The sequence below is a fragment of the Antedon mediterranea genome, chromosome 7, assembly GCF_964355755.1.
Source record: "Antedon mediterranea chromosome 7, ecAntMedi1.1, whole genome shotgun sequence".
In the NCBI taxonomy this organism is placed as follows: Eukaryota; Metazoa; Echinodermata; class Crinoidea; order Comatulida; family Antedonidae; genus Antedon; species Antedon mediterranea.
The window spans coordinates 30141454-30160535 of NC_092676.1; the positions used below are offsets into that span (position 1 = coordinate 30141454).

General features: G+C 35.3%; 3 protein-coding genes and 1 pseudogene across 3 annotated transcripts; 2 read left to right on the forward strand and 2 right to left on the reverse strand.

Moving 5' to 3' along the window:
* Window positions 1-108: 108 nt before the first annotated feature.
* LOC140055239 (SUZ RNA-binding domain-containing-like) lies at window positions 109-2355 on the reverse strand. Its single transcript, XM_072100522.1, has 5 exons — window positions 2215-2355; window positions 1738-1790; window positions 1402-1534; window positions 1139-1304; window positions 109-1022 (listed from the first exon to the last, which is right to left on the reverse strand). The coding sequence occupies exons 1-5, from the start codon at window positions 2278-2280 to the stop codon at window positions 853-855; spliced, it is 588 nt and encodes a 195-aa protein (XP_071956623.1). The 5' UTR covers window positions 2281-2355; the 3' UTR covers window positions 109-852.
* Window positions 2356-3378: 1023 nt separating this feature from the next.
* On the forward strand, window positions 3379-9827 carry LOC140055227 (uncharacterized). The gene is made up of 7 exons (XM_072100499.1): window positions 3379-3510; window positions 4329-4667; window positions 5662-5778; window positions 6647-6760; window positions 6929-7042; window positions 7755-7871; window positions 8431-9827. Exons 1-7 carry the CDS (start codon window positions 3450-3452, stop codon window positions 8691-8693), a joined length of 1125 nt encoding a protein of 374 aa, XP_071956600.1. The 5' UTR covers window positions 3379-3449; the 3' UTR covers window positions 8694-9827.
* A 198-nt stretch (window positions 9828-10025) lies between these two features.
* On the reverse strand, window positions 10026-19070 carry LOC140055608 (probable arginine--tRNA ligase, mitochondrial). Its single transcript, XM_072100944.1, has 14 exons — window positions 18937-19070; window positions 18604-18680; window positions 18329-18440; window positions 18163-18249; window positions 17919-18007; window positions 17457-17820; window positions 17297-17354; window positions 17002-17263; window positions 16685-16918; window positions 16285-16409; window positions 15597-15783; window positions 15202-15372; window positions 15023-15086; window positions 10026-10272 (listed from the first exon to the last, which is right to left on the reverse strand). The coding sequence occupies exons 1-14, from the start codon at window positions 18973-18975 to the stop codon at window positions 10186-10188; spliced, it is 1956 nt and encodes a 651-aa protein (XP_071957045.1). The 5' UTR covers window positions 18976-19070; the 3' UTR covers window positions 10026-10185.
* Window positions 15899-16016, forward strand: LOC140055802 (5S ribosomal RNA; annotated as a pseudogene).
* Window positions 19071-19082: the final 12 nt, after the last annotated feature.

Sequence of the window (19082 nt, forward strand, 5' to 3'; positions counted from 1 at the left end):
ATTTATTTGGTACTGCAATGTTAATTTTTTTGCTTGAACACTAATGGTTGTTTGTGTTTTTTAATATTTCAATGCAAAAACGTTTCCCAAATATTTGTACAGTATTTATTTATCTAACGACCACTCGGCAATATAAACAAATATTTAATCACTATAGCTGCTCTTACAAGGATTCGGATAAAACAGTACGGCACAGTAAACTTTAGTCTCGGCTTTTACAACAACAAAAAGTAACCAGAACTACACAAAATGTAACAATATAATAAGAAATTTATTTATTACTGTATAATCCATATTTTTCTTATTTAAAACTCCATTAAAAATTAGTCGATATTAGGAACAGGTGTATTGTGGAAAAAGTAATCTTGTTTAACATTGCACCTTGTAATGACGACACTTTGAAACAAACAAATGTTAAAACTTGTTATATTCTTAATCTGTTAAAATAGGTCAGCATCGATGCATTTCACCAACTGTGTTGTTAACACAGGATTTGTCTGTATTTTTATAACGCAGTAAAGATGGGAACAATATTTCTTAGTACCTACCCTGTGGACATAAAATTAAAATACAGAGTACCCATAATAGGAAGTTAGTTCTATTAAAGTAACACCAAATTTCAAAAAGGCAAATCTGTTCTGTAAGCACCACATTTCTTGCTCTACAGCATGCAGGCTAAATAAACATTATTATTACCTGTAGGTTATTCTGCCTATACTTTTGGGTATCACATGGATCTGTGAGGATGGAGTATCATTCTGGTGACTATTGGGCATGGATCCCATATCTCCCAGTGATGGGTTCCATACTTGTTTCTAGGAATTAGTGATATGGTTATCTTTCACATTTGTTTTAATAGATGAATGCCATCAACCACCTTGTAACCAATCTTCCGCTACTTGGACATCTTCCCCTGCTTGGGCATGTCCATCTTCCGCTGCTCTGACGCATGTTAACAACCTTGGTTATCTGCATGTTGTGCATCAAACGCACCGTTGCATCTATGCATGTCAATTTAGATTCTAGGATTGAAGTGACATGCCTCAATATCATTACCCTTAAAATCATAAATTGAAGTAGATATTCCACATTTTCTATAGTGTTATTTGGTGTTATCTCTGTAGCATAAATCCACTACCTTCTTGTGGTCCCTTTGGTTGTCTTATTATATTCTTTTCCGTCACAGATATTGATGCCACTGGTAGGGCAGAATCTGTAACAGCTTCTTCTTTTTGATCACCCATTATCCTTTGTCTTGCTTCTAAGTATTCTGCCTCCCTTTGTGCAAACGTCTTTGGTAGTATCTAAAAGTATATAAATAATTAAATATGCATTGCTCAGAAAATGAACTTTAATTTTTGAGGTTTACAGGTATTACACTTGAGATTTAACATTGATTACCTTGGTTTTTACATCATCTTGTACTACTCTATCAGAATTTGGATTATCTCGTTTTAATATCCTTAGTTGTGGATGATAAGCTGTTCGCTGGCTATCTTCTTGAAGGACAACCTTTTCTCTTATTTTTTCTTGCCTAATTCATAAATAAAAATGTATTAAATTATGTTAAAAATATTGTTTTACTTAATAATTGACAATAGAAAAATGTTTAAAAAATAATATTACTAGGAGGCCTACTGACAAAATAAATCTATTTTTTGTTCATTCATGCAGTAAATGCAGTCAGTATGAGTAAATTGTGCAACAGATGATGGTTTGTGTAAAAGGTAAACTTACTGTGTTCTTTTATTAAATATCTTATCTTCAACTTTCAATCTTTTATCAAGTTCCTGGAAAAACAAAATAAAAAATGTAGGCCTAGGATATCGAGCACAAACAATTAAAAATGTATTATTTTCCATACATTACAGGACCTTGCCTTGTCTATAGGCTATATAGTCTACTAGTACTACACTAGCCAGTACTACTACTAGTAGGCCCTATAAGTACAGGCTGTAAATACTACTCGGCAGGTTACCTACTTTAGGCCTAGGCTAGCTAGCTACTAACTACTCTAGGTAGGCCTAGGTAGCACAACATGCTAGTCTAGCCTAGGCTAGCTAGGAAGTATTATTTATCTGTAGGCTAGCTAGTAGGCCTAGGCCTAGCTAGCTAGCTAGCCTACCTTATAGCCTTAACTAGGTAGGCTAGTTTGACATGATCGAGATTTTAGCTAACTAGTGAAACATATTTAACATATAGTATATTACAAACCCCACTATCTAGCATGTCTTCCCAATCTCCTAGTTCATCAGATTGGGATGAATCTGTTTTTTCCATTTTTCTTTTCTGTAACTTTGTTCGATAAAAAAGCAGACTACACACAACAACAAAAAACGTCAGGCAATGCTTACTTGCACGGCCACCGTGTGAAAAATACAATGAAACGAGCGGCCGTGCGAATAGATAATGTGGAGTTGGTCTCGTTTCATTCGTTATTTCAAATTTATAATGGCAGATGATTTATTTAAAATAAACGAACAAATTATGAATTAATGTAGGCATATGTTATGACTAAATTTTTACGGTTTTTAATTCTCTTCGAAATTCTGTGTAAAAATAAGTCACAATTATAATATAGCCTATAAGGGGCCTAGGTGATTTATTTATTTGGAATTACAACATTAGATCGGTGGCACACTTAGCACAAAGGTGCATCCTTCACAATAACAATATAAAATATAACAATTAATGAATTACATACAGAAAAGTATAAAGGCAAAACAACTATCAACTCCTACCCTACATATTGTGTTTATACAATTAGTCGGTATAATGCATTCACACCTATCTCACACTTTATCCCCTTGAATCAATTAATAACATAAAATCGATTCAATATAGTGAAATAACATATTCAGTTACTCATGTTTTCGATTAGCATTGATATCCGATGCAAAATAGTTTGCGGAGTCATGTGTGCATGGTGTTGCAACATACTTAAAAATAAATTGTTTTCACTCCGCAAGAACGTCGAACATTCTATTGTCCGGAGTAGTATTACCCATCTGGCTCACCCTCTGACCATGAAGGTAAACCTCCATGCTCTAGCCAACCCTAAAACGAGGTGAACATTTAATGAGGGTGTGCAATTACCGCAGTAATTTCTGGATCCTGTTATACAAGACAGTCGGGCATCGTCTCAGTTTTTTTGTTCTCAACATTCCAAAAGCATAAAAAGTTCGATAACATGAAAAACTAATATCGGTTGATCTTCCGCTTTCGTGAATATGGCTTATATAAGGCACCTCGAAATTACTTTTAGTTGAGGTAAGGTAATCAATGTTGTGATAATATATCGATAAAATAAACAATAGCGTAAGACAACCAGTGACAGGTTCGATTGAATATAACGATTATCATTATGCAATTTGCTTTCGAAGATACGACACTTGTTAGAGCTTCTTCTTCAGTCTTCGTGATGTTGTAGGCCAATGGAATAATTAAAAATGACCGATATATTAGGTTTTTGTATTTTAGTTCTCGTCTGTATCAGGTCTACTAACTCACGTAAGTTTTATATTATTTATATTGTATCCTGGGGTGTCCTGAACTATTCTTTATTTTGTCGTTTTATTAGTTGATGTCCGCGTATTTGTAAATAACATGTATTTTTATATTAATTATGTTGAAGAGATATATTTTTTACCTATATTTTTATACGTACAATGTTTATATACGTACAATGTTTATATACGTACAATGTTTATATATTTTCATAATTATTTTTGTTAAGCTTCAATTTTTAAATGCTTTATTAGAGATTGCAATAAACTTTCCTCGTATCGTATCGTATCCTTAATCTTGACTATTATATTAGACCTAACTAGTTGGACTAAGTTCTCTTTCAATGCCTCCTCACTGTGTTTTATTCTTGCACACATTATAACATTTTTGGTGTAATAATGCGAATGTAATAGTGAATAAAATATGTATATTAAACATTAGTAAACCTTGACTGAAATGAAATGTTAATCTCTAATATCTAGAGAAATTGAGTTCTTGTTTGCTTTGGTATTAAGCTCCGTCTACCGTCTGCACTATCAAATGTGATGCGCCCATATATGGACATGATGATGTCATATCACTACCTTGGGTATATCATTATCATATTTGGGCCGGAACATCACACCTTTTTTTTTCAAACTAGTTTGATAGTGTAGACAGAGCTTAAAAAGTTAAGCTGATCTGTAGATAACATAACAAACTTTCAACATTATTTTCTCAAGTTTAAATTTTGAATTTTGTTGTCACATAAAGTTTGATAGTGTAGACAGAGCTTATTATTCTTGGGTTCTTCATTGATGGTTATTTTGATTGTGTTATAGAGAGTATAACGATGTCGGGTGGCAATTACTATTATGAAGGACGGCTGGAGATATGGTGGTACTCAACTGGTTGCTGGCTTTTTTGTGAAACTAGATGGGAATGGGGAACTGTATGCGACGATTATTTTGACATGAACGATGCGCACGTTGCGTGTCGCTCAATGGGTTACATTGGAGCTTCGCATGTGTGGGGTTCTGCACATTTTGGCCAAGGGGGTGGTCCTATTTGGTTAGATGATGTCAACTGTGGTGGTCATGAGAGCGCCCTCTGGTACTGCTCTACACCAGGATGGGGGAATAATAACTGCGGTCATGGAGAGGATGTGGGAGTTACTTGTGGTAAGCTTGTTCCTACTTTTTTTATTTCAATATGATTATACTGTATATAATTAATATAAACTAATTTAATCAAACATGGGTAATTTTATTATGTTGAAATTTAAACCGTTATTTTTAATAGTATAGTTAGTAAATATTGTCATCAACATTATGTTGTAATTGTTATAACTGTACTGACAGACATCAGAAGAGAACATTGTAAAAGTTCATTATTTAAGAATTACTATTTATGTTTAATGTTACTTACCCAACCTGCCACTCTCTTTGAAACGAAAAAGGTATAGAAGTTATACAATATACAACACTTTCCCTAACCTTGTCTTTAGTCTATTCACGGTTCTCCATGTCTATTTTATAGCTTGATGTGGATTATTGTGGCATAATATTACTTAGATATAAGTCATAAAAATAAAATTGATTTACTTATTGTAAAAAACGTGTTATTAATGCATGTGGCGAGGCGTTTATTCGAGGAAATGAATAAACGACCCGGAAACTCAATAAACAAGAAAACATTTCGTACAAAAAACGCCGCTCGCTTGTTGACGTATAGTTTTACAAATTATCAAAAACTTCAGCCTCTAGAACTATAGCTACCGCTTGATATAGCTTCTGAATGAGTATGTCTTTTTGGGACATAGCTGGCTAAAGCCGCAGCGCGAAAACAGAATATAATAACTCTTTTTCTAAAAAGTACACTTAACTTTAAGATATTAAAAATGCAAAATGTGTGGCTTGTAAGCTTTTAAATTCATTTATAATTATTATGCTTACATATTTGTGTTATTGTAATGTGAGTGCATATTAATAATTAAAATCATTCGTCTTTTTTTTTACCAATACTCAATATATGAAAATACGGTATTAAAAAAACTCTGTCATAACACTTTAACATTAAAAATGTCCAACTAATCAATCAATATACCGTTAATATCCCCATCAAATGTTCTTGTTTTTTGTGTACGTTTTAAACATTTAATTTAAACATTTTCAGATATTGACCACTGCAGTTATCTGTCACCATGCCAAAATGGCGGTGCGTGTACAGATGGCGTAGGAACATACACTTGCTCTTGTGTAGCTGGCTACTCTGGCACCAACTGTGAAACTAGTAAGTATTTTACCAAACACTTTTATAAACCGTACATTCCTGTTTTTTTCTGTAGCAAACTAAATTAAATAAAGTAATTGTAGACGACCTGCCAATGCTGTACGTGTTTGCGTTCTTAAAAATAAGCCCACTTCGGACCTATTCAAAGGAGGGTGTTATACACATTCGTAGGTAACGTGAATGTCATACTGGGTATCGTAATTGGCGCGGGTTTGCAGACAATTATCATTTCTTTTTCATTGTCTGCTGAGCGTACAGTATATCGACCGCGAATATGCCGATATGCATAGAAACCTGACGCTTATTGGCTAATTATAAAAGATCGTTCGCGAAAACGTCAAATATCTATTATTAGCAGAGAACCGCAATCCAGTCAATAATTTTTTTTTATAATCGAACATTATTACTATGATTATTATTGTGTATGATATCCAATACAGTAATTATATAATTCGGCATAAACAAATGTAGAAAAGCCGTAATTGCTTGCGTTTAAAAGCCGTTTCATTTATTGAGTGCGTCCGTTTAAAAGCCGTGTCATTTATTGAGTGCGTGTGTTTAAAAGCCGTGTCATTTTGAACGCATGCGTACAAAAACCGTGTTATTTTGAACGCGTCCGTATAATATTCCCGCCATTTATTGAACGCGTGCTTACAAAGGCGTGTAATTGATTGAACGCGTGCGTACAAAGGCGTGTCATTGATTGAACGCGTGCGTATAAAGGCGTGTCATTTATTGAACGCGTGCGTATAAAGGCGTGTCATTTATTGAACGCATGCGGCTGTGCAATTTACGATCCAGTCAACTTTGTAATGTTTTTCCCCTATTTAATAAAATTAATACCATCATCCATCACATTATTCACCAGATATAAACGAATGCGCATCGAGTCCTTGCCAACATGGAGGAGCTTGTAATGATGGAGTGAATAGATACACGTGTAGCTGTGTTGCAGGCTCAGTCGGAACACATTGTGAAACAAGTAATGATAGATTCAAATCTTTTGATATAAATTAAAATGAACCAGTGATTGCCCAATAGGTAGCCTATATCTATGAATGTATTTTCATAATATTTGTAAATTCATTAATTGATCAACTTTTACAACCGATGAATTTCAGTTCTTTAACTACATATTTGTTTTCTTCAGATATTGATGAATGCGCGTCGGTTCCTTGTGTAAACGGAGCTACGTGCATAGATGACCTCAACCAGTACACATGCACATGCGTACAAGGGAACAGTGGAACACACTGCGAAATAGGTATTTCTAGTTCTTCTTATGTACTTTAATCGTGTCGATTATTAATAAATTATATTATCTCTTAGTGTACGTGAATTCTGTAATCCGATTGGTCAATAAATGTATGAGATATTACGCCCATTTACTCAGTCAAGCGGATCAGAAAGGTAGTACAGGTATATCCCGTATTACCTTGTTTATTTATTGTATTTTTATCGTTTAGCGCATGCGTAGTTGTGATTTCAACCATCGAATATAAACCCGTTTCGACGGTCCGTAATCACTAAGAGATAAAATTGTTGCACCCTGCTTGTTCTTACGGAATACGGGAAATATCTACGTTCTGGTTCCATATTCCATCGGCCTCATGGAATATGAAACCAGAACTTAGATATTCCGTGAACAAGCAGGGTGTAACTAATAGTATTGCATAGTATACTTTCAAAAGTACTATTGAACCACCGTTCAATAGTACGTACTATTACACGCCATGTGACCCACAATCGTCCAATCAAATGACAGAAATTTATTTAGGACGTGTTATTTCATTTCATTTCATCTTTTATATCGGAAAAAATAATACAAAGGACAAATTTCTACATAGCTCAAGAACATATAATATATGCTTTTACCGGTTATAATGTCTGTGTAGGTGTTCTATTCTCACTTAGAATAGCTTGGTTTTTGTTCCTTTTTTCGATAGGGTCTTTAAATATGTAATTTAATCTTACAGATATCGACGAATGCGCTTCTAGTCCGTGTCTGAATGGTGGGACATGTACTGACCAGTTTAACGGTTACATTTGCACATGCGAACCATGGTATTATGAGTATAACTGCGCAACATTAGGTAAGCAAAGATTCAACAAAGACATAATTTATTTACGTTTATTGAATTTTATATGATTGGTGGTATTTAAATTAGGGTATAAGGCGGATGGTTGAGTTTTGTCTTGGTCTGATAGCCATTTCTACACATCAACCTATTTCTAATTCATATTAATTGATTGATAGAATGGTATATGCTACTTGTTATGCTTGTTGGTTCCATTCCCAATGACGCAACAAAAAGACGTAAGCGCAACGCAAGTGTGTGACTATTAATGACAATCGACAATTTGAATAATCTATCAGGCTTGTGATTGGTTACATTTTTAGGTTGCGCTTACGACATCTTTGCGCAGCAGACTTTCTCAAAGTCTGTAGTTATTGTCTTTTTTATGTTAGTCCGCCAGTCGACGTTTCAATTTTGTTTGTTTCGAGTTGAAGTATTATACGCCAGAAGTCAAAATGCAGTCTAAACACTATACTAGTTCTTGCGTTGCGTCATAGTGGGAACCAAGCTTTAAATGTCATGCAATATGTTTTTGGATGGAAATAACTATATAACATCTAATTTAAAATTAAAGATGCATCGTATAGTACATCAGATCTGACACCGTTTCCAGACAGCGCACTTCTAAACAAAGCGTATAAAATAAAACAAGTGCGCAGTAAGATAGAGTGTATAAAACAGTGTACGTCATCGACTGGATGCCAGTCTGTCAACTACGAAACATCGACGGGAAAATGTGAAATGAACAGCGAGACGAAGGCTAATAATGATTATGCATTTAGTACAAGTTATTATGGTTATTATTACTATGAGTACGTAGCAGGGGGTGGGGGTTAATTAGTTGCAACATCACAAGACGGTGGATTTTTTAAATATCCAGACATTTTTAAAAGTAAATGCATTTTGTAGATTTTTGTTATTGAAAAAAGTCTTAAAGATTAATTTTATTACAGTATATAGCACAATAACATAATTAGGTTGCCACTTGGTAAAGTGCTTTACCAAACTATAGTTTTAATATATATATATATATGTGCAGTAGGCTACAGTAAAACACAATCTTTTCTGGGACACCACTATTCTGGAGACTCGTTCACGAAATGAGAGGCAATATATGATTTAACACTACGGCCATCCCTATCGAGGGGCCAACCACTATCGAGGGGCCAACCACTATCTAGGGGCCAACCACTATCAGGGGCCAACCACTACTATCGAGGGGCCAACCAGTATCGAGGGACCAACCAGTATCGAGGGGCTTGGCCACTATCGAGGGCCAACCACTATCTAGGGGCCAACCAGTATCGAGGAGGGGCCAACCACTACCGAGGGCGGGCCAACCAGTATCGAGGGGCCATTCCTATAAAGGGATCACTTAGATCATAGAGGTATAACATTAGATTTTGTACCTCCGTGCTTGGATTGTGAGGTATAACATTAGATTTTGTACCTCCGTGCTTGGATTGTGAGGTATAACATTAGATTTTGTACCTCCGTGCTTGGATTGTGAGGTATAACATTAGATTTTGTACCTCCGTGCTTGGATTGTGAGGTATAACATTGATTTTGTACCTCCGTTCTTGGATTGTGAGGTATAACATTAGATTTTGTACCTCCGTGCTTGGATTGTGAGTGTCTCGTTAATAGAGGTTCTACAAAGATAGATGATGATGCGGCTGTTTTTTACAAAACTATAATGTGTAAATTAAGTTATTATTTTTATACCATGATGTTATATATTACATTGATTATGGGACCTTAAGTACGAAAATCTAATAGAAAGAGATAACATTATAGATTTTATTGAATCATTAAATGAGTTTGTAACTAAAGCTCTGTCTACACCATCAAACTTTATGTGACAAAAAAATGTAATGTGCCCATATATGGACATGGTGATGTCATATCACTACCATATTTGTGTACATCACACTATATTTTGTGTAGTGTCGACAGAGCTTAAGATATACAGTAATACAGTACATGATATTTATTAACAAATCAAAATATATACTTTTTAGAGACTATGTATATGTTAAGGAAATGTTTACTTTAAGTTACAAACCAATGTATAAAATATTGTAATTTTTGTGTAGTATTGCATTGTTGTATTGAGCTGCACTAAATAAATCAATGGCTAATAATAATAATATTTATTTGTTTATAAGCATATTTCAATAACTATTTCCATAATTACATAGTTAAGCACTAACATTGTGTAAGTAAAATAATGTTGGTTGTTAATGGAGTTATACCTCCATGGTTGGTTGAATAAGAGATATATATTATCTATATACTGTATGTCTCTGGTTAGTTGTATGGTATATTGCTACATCTTGTTGAGTGGTTTTAGACCGAGTACTTTCATACCGGTACTAAGAATGTCCTGAGAATGGTTGAAGAGGAGCAACCTAGCCTGTAAAAGAAAATTATAGAAAAATCATGTTTATGGAAACAATGATCACGAATAATATAAGTAGTTCTTTGATAGTAAACCAATAAAACTTACGTTGGCAAGACAGTTTCGTCTAGCTGTCAGCTTGACTTCTTCAGTTGCTATGATGCGTTATGGCGCCGATTGGTCTCCTTTCCAGCCACTAGATGATTTTGTTGTGTAGCCTAGGGGACCAGTCGTCGTCAGAAGCTGATCGTAAATGTGAGATAGTTGGTGCGCGCCTTCGTCTCTATTCATCTTTGTATTTTTATTTTGCTTTCTTATGCTGATGCTTTCTTTAATTTTACGTTTAAGCCAAACTTGTTCTTTGTGTAGTACCTCTATCTTATCCCAGTTAGGTATGTGGTTGGTGTGGTCATATGGTCCGTGATTGCTGATTTATGTAAAATGGAGGACGAAACTTTCCGTGATGCACGCGTCTGCATGTTCTGTGTGTTTTCCTCAACATCTTTCTTGTGCTCTTTAATTCTGGTTTTGAGTGCCCTACCCGTTTCCCCAATGTACACCATCTCACAGTTGGTGCACCCCACTTTGTAGACGACACCACAGGAATCCTCTTTGCATGCTTTATCTTTCGGTCGGACGATTAAGTTTTTAATTTTGTTAGATGGTTTAAAGTATGTTCGTATGTTATATTTTTTAAATGTTCTCTTGATTTTCTCTGACAGGCCTTGAATATATGGGATGGATATCGACCCTCTTATATCTTCTGTTTCGGGTTGTTTGTCCGTTTTTTGTTTTTCTAGGTTACGTTGTACCTTTCTAATCGTCCATGTAGGGTAGTTGCATTGTTTAAGTGAAGTATGTATCATCTCAGTTTCGTTCTGTTTGTCTGGATTATTTGTGATTATCGTGTTACATCTGTGTAGAAGTGTGCGGATAACGGATAACTTGTGTTGTAGAGGATGATGTGAGTTAAAGTCCAAGTATTGATTTGTGTGGGTGGCTTTCCTAAAAACTTTAGTGTTGATGTTGCCTTCCCCATCAACTAAAATTAGCGTATCCAAGAATGGGATAGAGTTGTCTGTTAAGGACATTTCTTCGCAAGTGAAATTAATGTCATCATCGATTTTGTTTAAGTGTTGTAATAATGGTTGTGTCGCATCCTTGGGAATTATTGTTATAATGTCATCTACATACCTTTTCCACATCCTCGGTTTTATGTCGGTGTGAGCTGTAGTTATTGCCTCATTTTCCAGCCATTCCATAAATAAATTCGCAACAATCGGAGAACATGGACTACCCATGGCCATACCTGAATTTTGCTGGTAGATATCCCCTCTGAAGCTGAAATATGTGGTGGTGAGGACCAATTGAAGCAATTCCATAATGTCGTTGATATGTAACCACGTTCTCTCTGATAGTTGTTTATCACAGTGTAAGCGTTCTTCAATTATTTTGAGGGACTTGTTGACTGGTGTTTTGGTAAATAATGACACTACATCATAAGAGACCAATGTTTCATTTGGCTGTAACTTAATGTCCTTTATGTCATTGACAAATTCAAGCGAATTGGTAACATGATGGATGCTGTTTCCAACTAGTGGTACGAGAATGTCGGCTAAGCTTCGTGACAAATTGTACATAATGGATCCCGTATAATCGACTATGGGACGTAACGGATTATTCATTTTATGGATTTTTGGTGTGCAGTAAATTCTTGGTGTGATGTCCGACGTGGGGTACAAGTAGTGTTTTTGTTTGACAGTGATTTTCTTTTCTTTGAGGAGTCTCGTGATTACAGTGATAAGTTTTTTCTTGTAGGATGAGGTAGGATTTTTCTTTAATAGCGTGTATGTATCAGTATCTGAAAGCATGTTTCTCACTTTCTCATCATATTCTTTAGTGTTCAGAATTACTGTGGCCCTACCTTTATCGGCCGGTAATACCATAATGGTTTTATCTTTCGCGATGTTGTTCAAAGCCTGCATCTCTTCCTTGGTTACATTCGGAGTCGGAGGTTTAGTAGATTTAATTAGGCTTACCATCTTCCCTCGAAGTTGATCTTTTTCTATTTCCGGTAAAAGATTGCATGCTGATTCCGTGGCAACGATCAGTTCTTCAGTAGGGTGGTTAGGTTTCGTAATCGCGTAGTTTAAACCTTTGGTAAGTACATAGTTCTCAGTATGTGTTAGCCGTCTGTTGGATAAGTTAATAACCCACTTTTTTCGTTGTGATCCTGTAGATTGCAAACCATCTGTATTCTTTTTGTCCCTTATGTTCAATTGTATATCTAACTTATTGATGTGAATGTCTTTAGTTTTCTTAAATTCCGATTCGCGTATGTTTGCAAAATGGTGTGTTATAGTTGCTTTATCATCTAGGTCAACAATGTTGCAAATCTTTTCTTCAATACGTTTGAATTCTTCATTTAAGTTTTTAATCTTGTTGGTCGTATTTCTAATCCTTTCCCCTACTAATCCTTTTTGTGCTTTCTTAATTATGTCATATCCTTTCTTCGTTTTTAGCGGGAAGTTCAGTCGTAGACTTCGCGGAGTGATATCTTCTTGTTTACACCTTAATGTGAATGTTCTATGGTTACGAAAACGCGCGATCTTTTTTCCAACAATTTCTCCCTTTCTGAGTAATCGGACCAAATCTTGTCCATATTTCTCTCTCAATAATGAAAACATTTCTTCTGGTTTCGATTCGTATAATAATATAAGTAGTTCTTTGATAGTAAACCAATAAAACTTACGTTGGCAAGACAGTTTCGTCTAGCTGTCAGCTTGACTTCTTCAGTTGCTATGATGCGTTATGGCGCCGATTGGTCTCCTTTCCAGCCACTAGATGATTTTGTTGTGTAGCCTAGGGGACCAGTCGTCGTCAGAAGCTGATCGTAAATGTGAGAAAAGAAAGAAAAGAAAATCACTGTCAAACAAAAACACTACTTGTACCCCACGTCGGACATCACACCAAGAATTTACTGCACACCAAAAATCCATAAAATGAATAATCCGTTACGTCCCATAGTCGATTATACGGGATCCATTATGTACAATTTGTCACGAAGCTTAGCCGACATTCTCGTACCACTAGTTGGAAACAGCATCCATCATGTTACCAATTCGCTTGAATTTGTCAATGACATAAAGGACATTAAGTTACAGCCAAATGAAACATTGGTCTCTTATGATGTAGTGTCATTATTTACCAAAACACCAGTCAACAAGTCCCTCAAAATAATTGAAGAACGCTTACACTGTGATAAACAACTATCAGAGAGAACGTGGTTACATATCAACGACATTATGGAATTGCTTCAATTGGTCCTCACCACCACATATTTCAGCTTCAGAGGGGATATCTACCAGCAAAATTCAGGTATGGCCATGGGTAGTCCATGTTCTCCGATTGTTGCGAATTTATTTATGGAATGGCTGGAAAATGAGGCAATAACTACAGCTCACACCGACATAAAACCGAGGATGTGGAAAAGGTATGTAGATGACATTATAACAATAATTCCCAAGGATGCGACACAACCATTATTACAACACTTAAACAAAATCGATGATGACATTAATTTCACTTGCGAAGAAATGTCCTTAACAGACAACTCTATCCCATTCTTGGATACGCTAATTTTAGTTGATGGGGAAGGCAACATCAACACTAAAGTTTTTAGGAAAGCCACCCACACAAATCAATACTTGGACTTTAACTCACATCATCCTCTACAACACAAGTTATCCGTTATCCGCACACTTCTACACAGATGTAACACGATAATCACAAATAATCCAGACAAACAGAACGAAACTGAGATGATACATACTTCACTTAAACAATGCAACTACCCTACATGGACGATTAGAAAGGTACAACGTAACCTAGAAAAACAAAAAACGGACAAACAACCCGAAACAGAAGATATAAGAGGGTCGATATCCATCCCATATATTCAAGGCCTGTCAGAGAAAATCAAGAGAACATTTAAAAAATATAACATACGAACATACTTTAAACCATCTAACAAAATTAAAAACTTAATCGTCCGACCGAAAGATAAAGCATGCAAAGAGGATTCCTGTGGTGTCGTCTACAAAGTGGGGTGCACCAACTGTGAGATGGTGTACATTGGGGAAACGGGTAGGGCACTCAAAACCAGAATTAAAGAGCACAAGAAAGATGTTGAGGAAAACACACAGAACATGCAGACGCGTGCATCACGGAAAGTTTCGTCCTCCATTTTACATAAATCAGCAATCACGGACCATATGACCACACACAACCACATACCTAACTGGGATAAGATAGAGGTACTACACAAAGAACAAGTTTGGCTTAAACGTAAAATTAAAGAAAGCATCAGCATAAGAAAGCAAAATAAAAATACAAAGATGAATAGAGACGAAGGCGCGCACCAACTATCTCACATTTACGATCAGCTTCTGACGACGACTGGTCCCCTAGGCTACACAACAAAATCATCTAGTGGCTGGAAAGGAGACCAATCGGCGCCATAACGCATCATAGCAACTGAAGAAGTCAAGCTGACAGCTAGACGAAACTGTCTTGCCAACGTAAGTTTTATTGGTTTACTATCAAAGAACTACTTATATTATTATACGAATCGAAACCAGAAGAAATGTTTTCATTAATGATCACGAAGTCTTTAATTTCAAAATCGTAAATATTTATTTAGGTTATTTCATAATAGAAAACATATGCTGCTGTAACACAGTGTTTGCACTGTATTGTCCCTTACCTCTGCAAGGTCTGTGGGAGTTCCTTTAACTTGTAATACTTTGTTAGCTATTGAGATCAGGCGGCTGAAACATTGAACAGAAAAAGGAAAATTCACATTTGAGTCATCAAAAAGGGTAAGTAACAAAACAAACGTCTAAAGATAAATCAAATTTAATCAAATTGTAATTGGCAACTTACCAAAGTTTAAAAAGGTAATTAACAATACGACTTGCTTCATTTTCAGTGTATGCAGTTTGGATTGCTCCCTCAAACAGGGCAAGATGATGTACAAGTTGAATAGCCTCTTCTTCCAGGAGTAAATTAGTATCCGCATCTAGATTTAAAGACACACCACTCTTTCTACAAATACTAAAGAAGTAAGATATTGTAAATCAAAACGAACATTTGTAAAAAATACACAGTAGAAATGAAATGATAAATTTGTTTAGAACCTCTTTGATTTTCTGTTAGAAGGTCTGATCATGTGTCATAGTTACTGATCATGTGACATACCTACTGATCATTAGACATAGTTACTGATCATGAGACATACATACTGATCATGAGACATACATACTGATCATGTGACATACCTGCTTAGTCTAGCATGAGTATACTGCAGAAACACACCAGTGTCTCCTTTGGCTTGTAAGGCTCTATCCCATTCAAACCTGTAATCTGACATCAATTTAGATTTCAAATCTTGAACTATAATAGCAGAAACGCCGAGTGTTTCAGCAACGTGTTCCTCATCAACTTCACTTTCAAATTTCTTTGTGGCTAAAATATTAAATAAATTGTTTACTAATCGTACTGTTGAGAATGATTACATGTTCAGAAAGAAAGTTCAGTACAAATTATAAACTTTTTTGTTTTGAGTAAACATTGAAAATTAATATACGGCTTTACCACGTTGAAACACCGGTTCTCGTCAGATCACCGAAGTTAAGCAACGTTGGGCCTGGTTAGAGCTTGGATGGGAGACCATCTGGGAATAGCGGGTGCTGTATACGGAGCTGGGGTCCCATTAGGCATTTGAAATCAGCACTGCTGACTCATATGGCAGCCCCTGCATCTAGTATCTGCCTCAGACCTCTGGTCAAGGTGGGCACTGGACGAGAGAAGCCCTTGATCAATATCAGGACCATTCAAGGTGCTTTAAACAGTCCTGGCTTTGTTTGTATCAAACCTGTTAGTGGCGGTAATTATCGCTGTTGGTTTCAATTGAATAAAAAAAAAAAAAAAAAAAAAAAAAAATTTATAAAATGTTTCATTTCTTACTTTTAGAGGCTCTCATGTTTTGCAGCATATGTAACTTAGCCTCTTCTATAATATCTTCCAAAAAAACCACATTGCCTTTCCGAGTGCTCATGCCGAGGACGCGTCCAAATGATACATGATGACACCTTCCAAAAAAAAAAAAAATTCTTATTGTTGTTACAGTTACTGTTCTTGTAGTCGTCTTCTACTGAAGTCACATGACCGTCATTGACGGATACTTCTCTGCTGGTGTACTCGAGATCTACCATGCTATACATATAATTTACAATTGATTTTATTGCAAATATTAAATCAGTGCTGTATTAAATACTTCAATTGGGGAGCATCTTAGAACACATGTTCAGCTTTTGTGATTACATTTTATTATATACCCTGACCAAAATCTGATATGTTACCATACCTATCTGACCAATCATGGCCAATCTTACTAAGCGTCTGGAACAACCCAGAAAAATGATCTGCCTGGCTTTTATCTACAACATAATACATGTTGTCAAACTCGTAACGCTTGAATCGCTCAATGGCTGCAGCTAGGTCACGAGTAATGTACAGAGATGTGCCATCACTACGAGCAAGGGTCACGAACTTTGACATGGATCCATCAGGTGAAAGGTCAATTATGTCGGTTCCATTTCTGTTATTAAAAGAAAGATAACTATTTGTAATTTCTTGCATTCATTTTGCAAATAAACCAACCAAACTCTGTGCTGTACTTACATAGCTTTTTGAAGTATATTTGTTTCTTTGAGTTGATTCGTAAGATCTTGAGCTGCCTGGCTTTTATCTACAACATAATACATGTTGTCAAACTCGTAACGCTTGAATCGCTCAATGGCTGCAGCTAGGTCACGAGTAATGTACAGAGATGTGCCATCACTACGAGCAAGGGTCACGAACTTTGACATGGATCCATCAGGTGAAAGGTCAATTATGTCGGTTCCATTTCTGTTATTAAAAGAAAGATAACTATTTGTAATTTCTTGCATTCATTTTGCAAATAAACCAACCAAACTCTGTGCTGTACAGATCTTAGATTCCCCAGAATATTCATCAAATTTTATTCCTAAATGCTTTAAAAGAAAAAAACAAAAACAATTTTTTAATTTAAAATTTATAGAAAAAAGGTATTATACGGTAGTTATAAAATATTCATCATTTGTTTTCATTTTTACCTTGTATGTGTGTGAGTAATCAGAAACACTTTGATCACGAATTTCACGCCACAAACTTAATATTTCTTCATCGCCATCTTCCATTTTTCTAAAGATTTCTCTTGCTTTTATTTTGAACTCTGCGTTCACTTCAGCTTCGCTGTTAGCTGCTACATAAACGTCAAATAAAGATCTTGTTGAAAAGACAGTTTGGTTTTGTTTCTTCAATCCTGCTGCTAAAATACCAAACTGGGTTCCCCAGTCACCTAGGTAATTGATACTGGTCACCTGGTGTCCAAGCAATTTATGCAAATTTGTTAAAAATTGACCTATAACTGTTGACCGCAGATGACCAGCATGAAAAGGTTTTGCAATATTTGGAGAACTGAAAGGAATAACAAATTTCACTTAAAAATGATGTTTAATAATAAATTACTAAATTAGTATTCAATTGAAAAAAATTAATAAAAGAAACGCACCAACCTGTATTCAATTATAACTTTTTTCTTTGGCTCATTTGATCTTGGAACGCCATACTGTTGGCCAGCTGAGTTTATTTTTCCTAAAACATACTAACAACAAATAAAAAAAAAAAAGTAAATCATGGAATTTGTCCATTTATAAATTTCCCCGGAGTTTGCTGGGGATAATAAAGTTTTATTGAATTGAATTTATAAGTTGAGTAGTTAGAAGATGAGAAGCAAAATATAAGCTCTTTTTTTCTTACCTCAACAAATCTGGATGGTTTTATCTTAAAACTAATGTGAGTTGAGTCTATAGCAATATTCTCAATGTACTTTCCGGGATGCGTTATCTAAAAAATAAATTACAATTATTTTATCTGATTTGTTTTGGTCTTTGAAATAAAAGCAAATTCAAATTTAAGTTGTTACCTTAGCAGCAACCTTTCCAGCATATTTTATGAGTTCAGAGTCTGAGAGTACTTGACCCGGATTCTGAATATCATTTAGGGACTTGACAGACACACTTAATTCACCTCCACACCTAACAACAAAATTAAGTAAACCAAAAATGAAATTATTAATTATTTAGTATTAAAGTTACATTATGCACAGTAGAACTACTATTTAGGGGATCAAGTGTCCCCTTAAATGAAAAGGATTTGATATTTAATTTTCAACTGATTAATGCTATTTTGTAACATTACCTTTTCTTTAACATAAGTTGAGGAAAATTAATCAGTGGTAGAATTTGCTCTTCTGTCAAACCTATTGCCATGGAAACCTGCAAATACAATTTCAACATAAACAATTTAATATAAAATGTTACCATTTAATCCAAATTACATATACAACATGTATCGCAAATTAGGTACCGGTAGAATCAATTCTCCTAGGCTACCACTGGATATCCTCGCAGAGATGGTTGTAAACCGCGGAAAATATGCCTTGTACTGTGGTCAAAATATTATCACGCTTCATTGATCTTGTAAATGCATGGGCCTAGCCTTTAACTTGCTTGAAAACGACTGTGTTCTTACCTGCTTTGCTACAATTTCTCGTAATTTTTTAGTCGCCATACTATAATATTTAACAATATATCGATTACTTCAAAATCAACAACAAATTATAATTTCTATCGTCATTTTATCGGATAACGAAGAGGATGATTCAATCCGAGATTTCT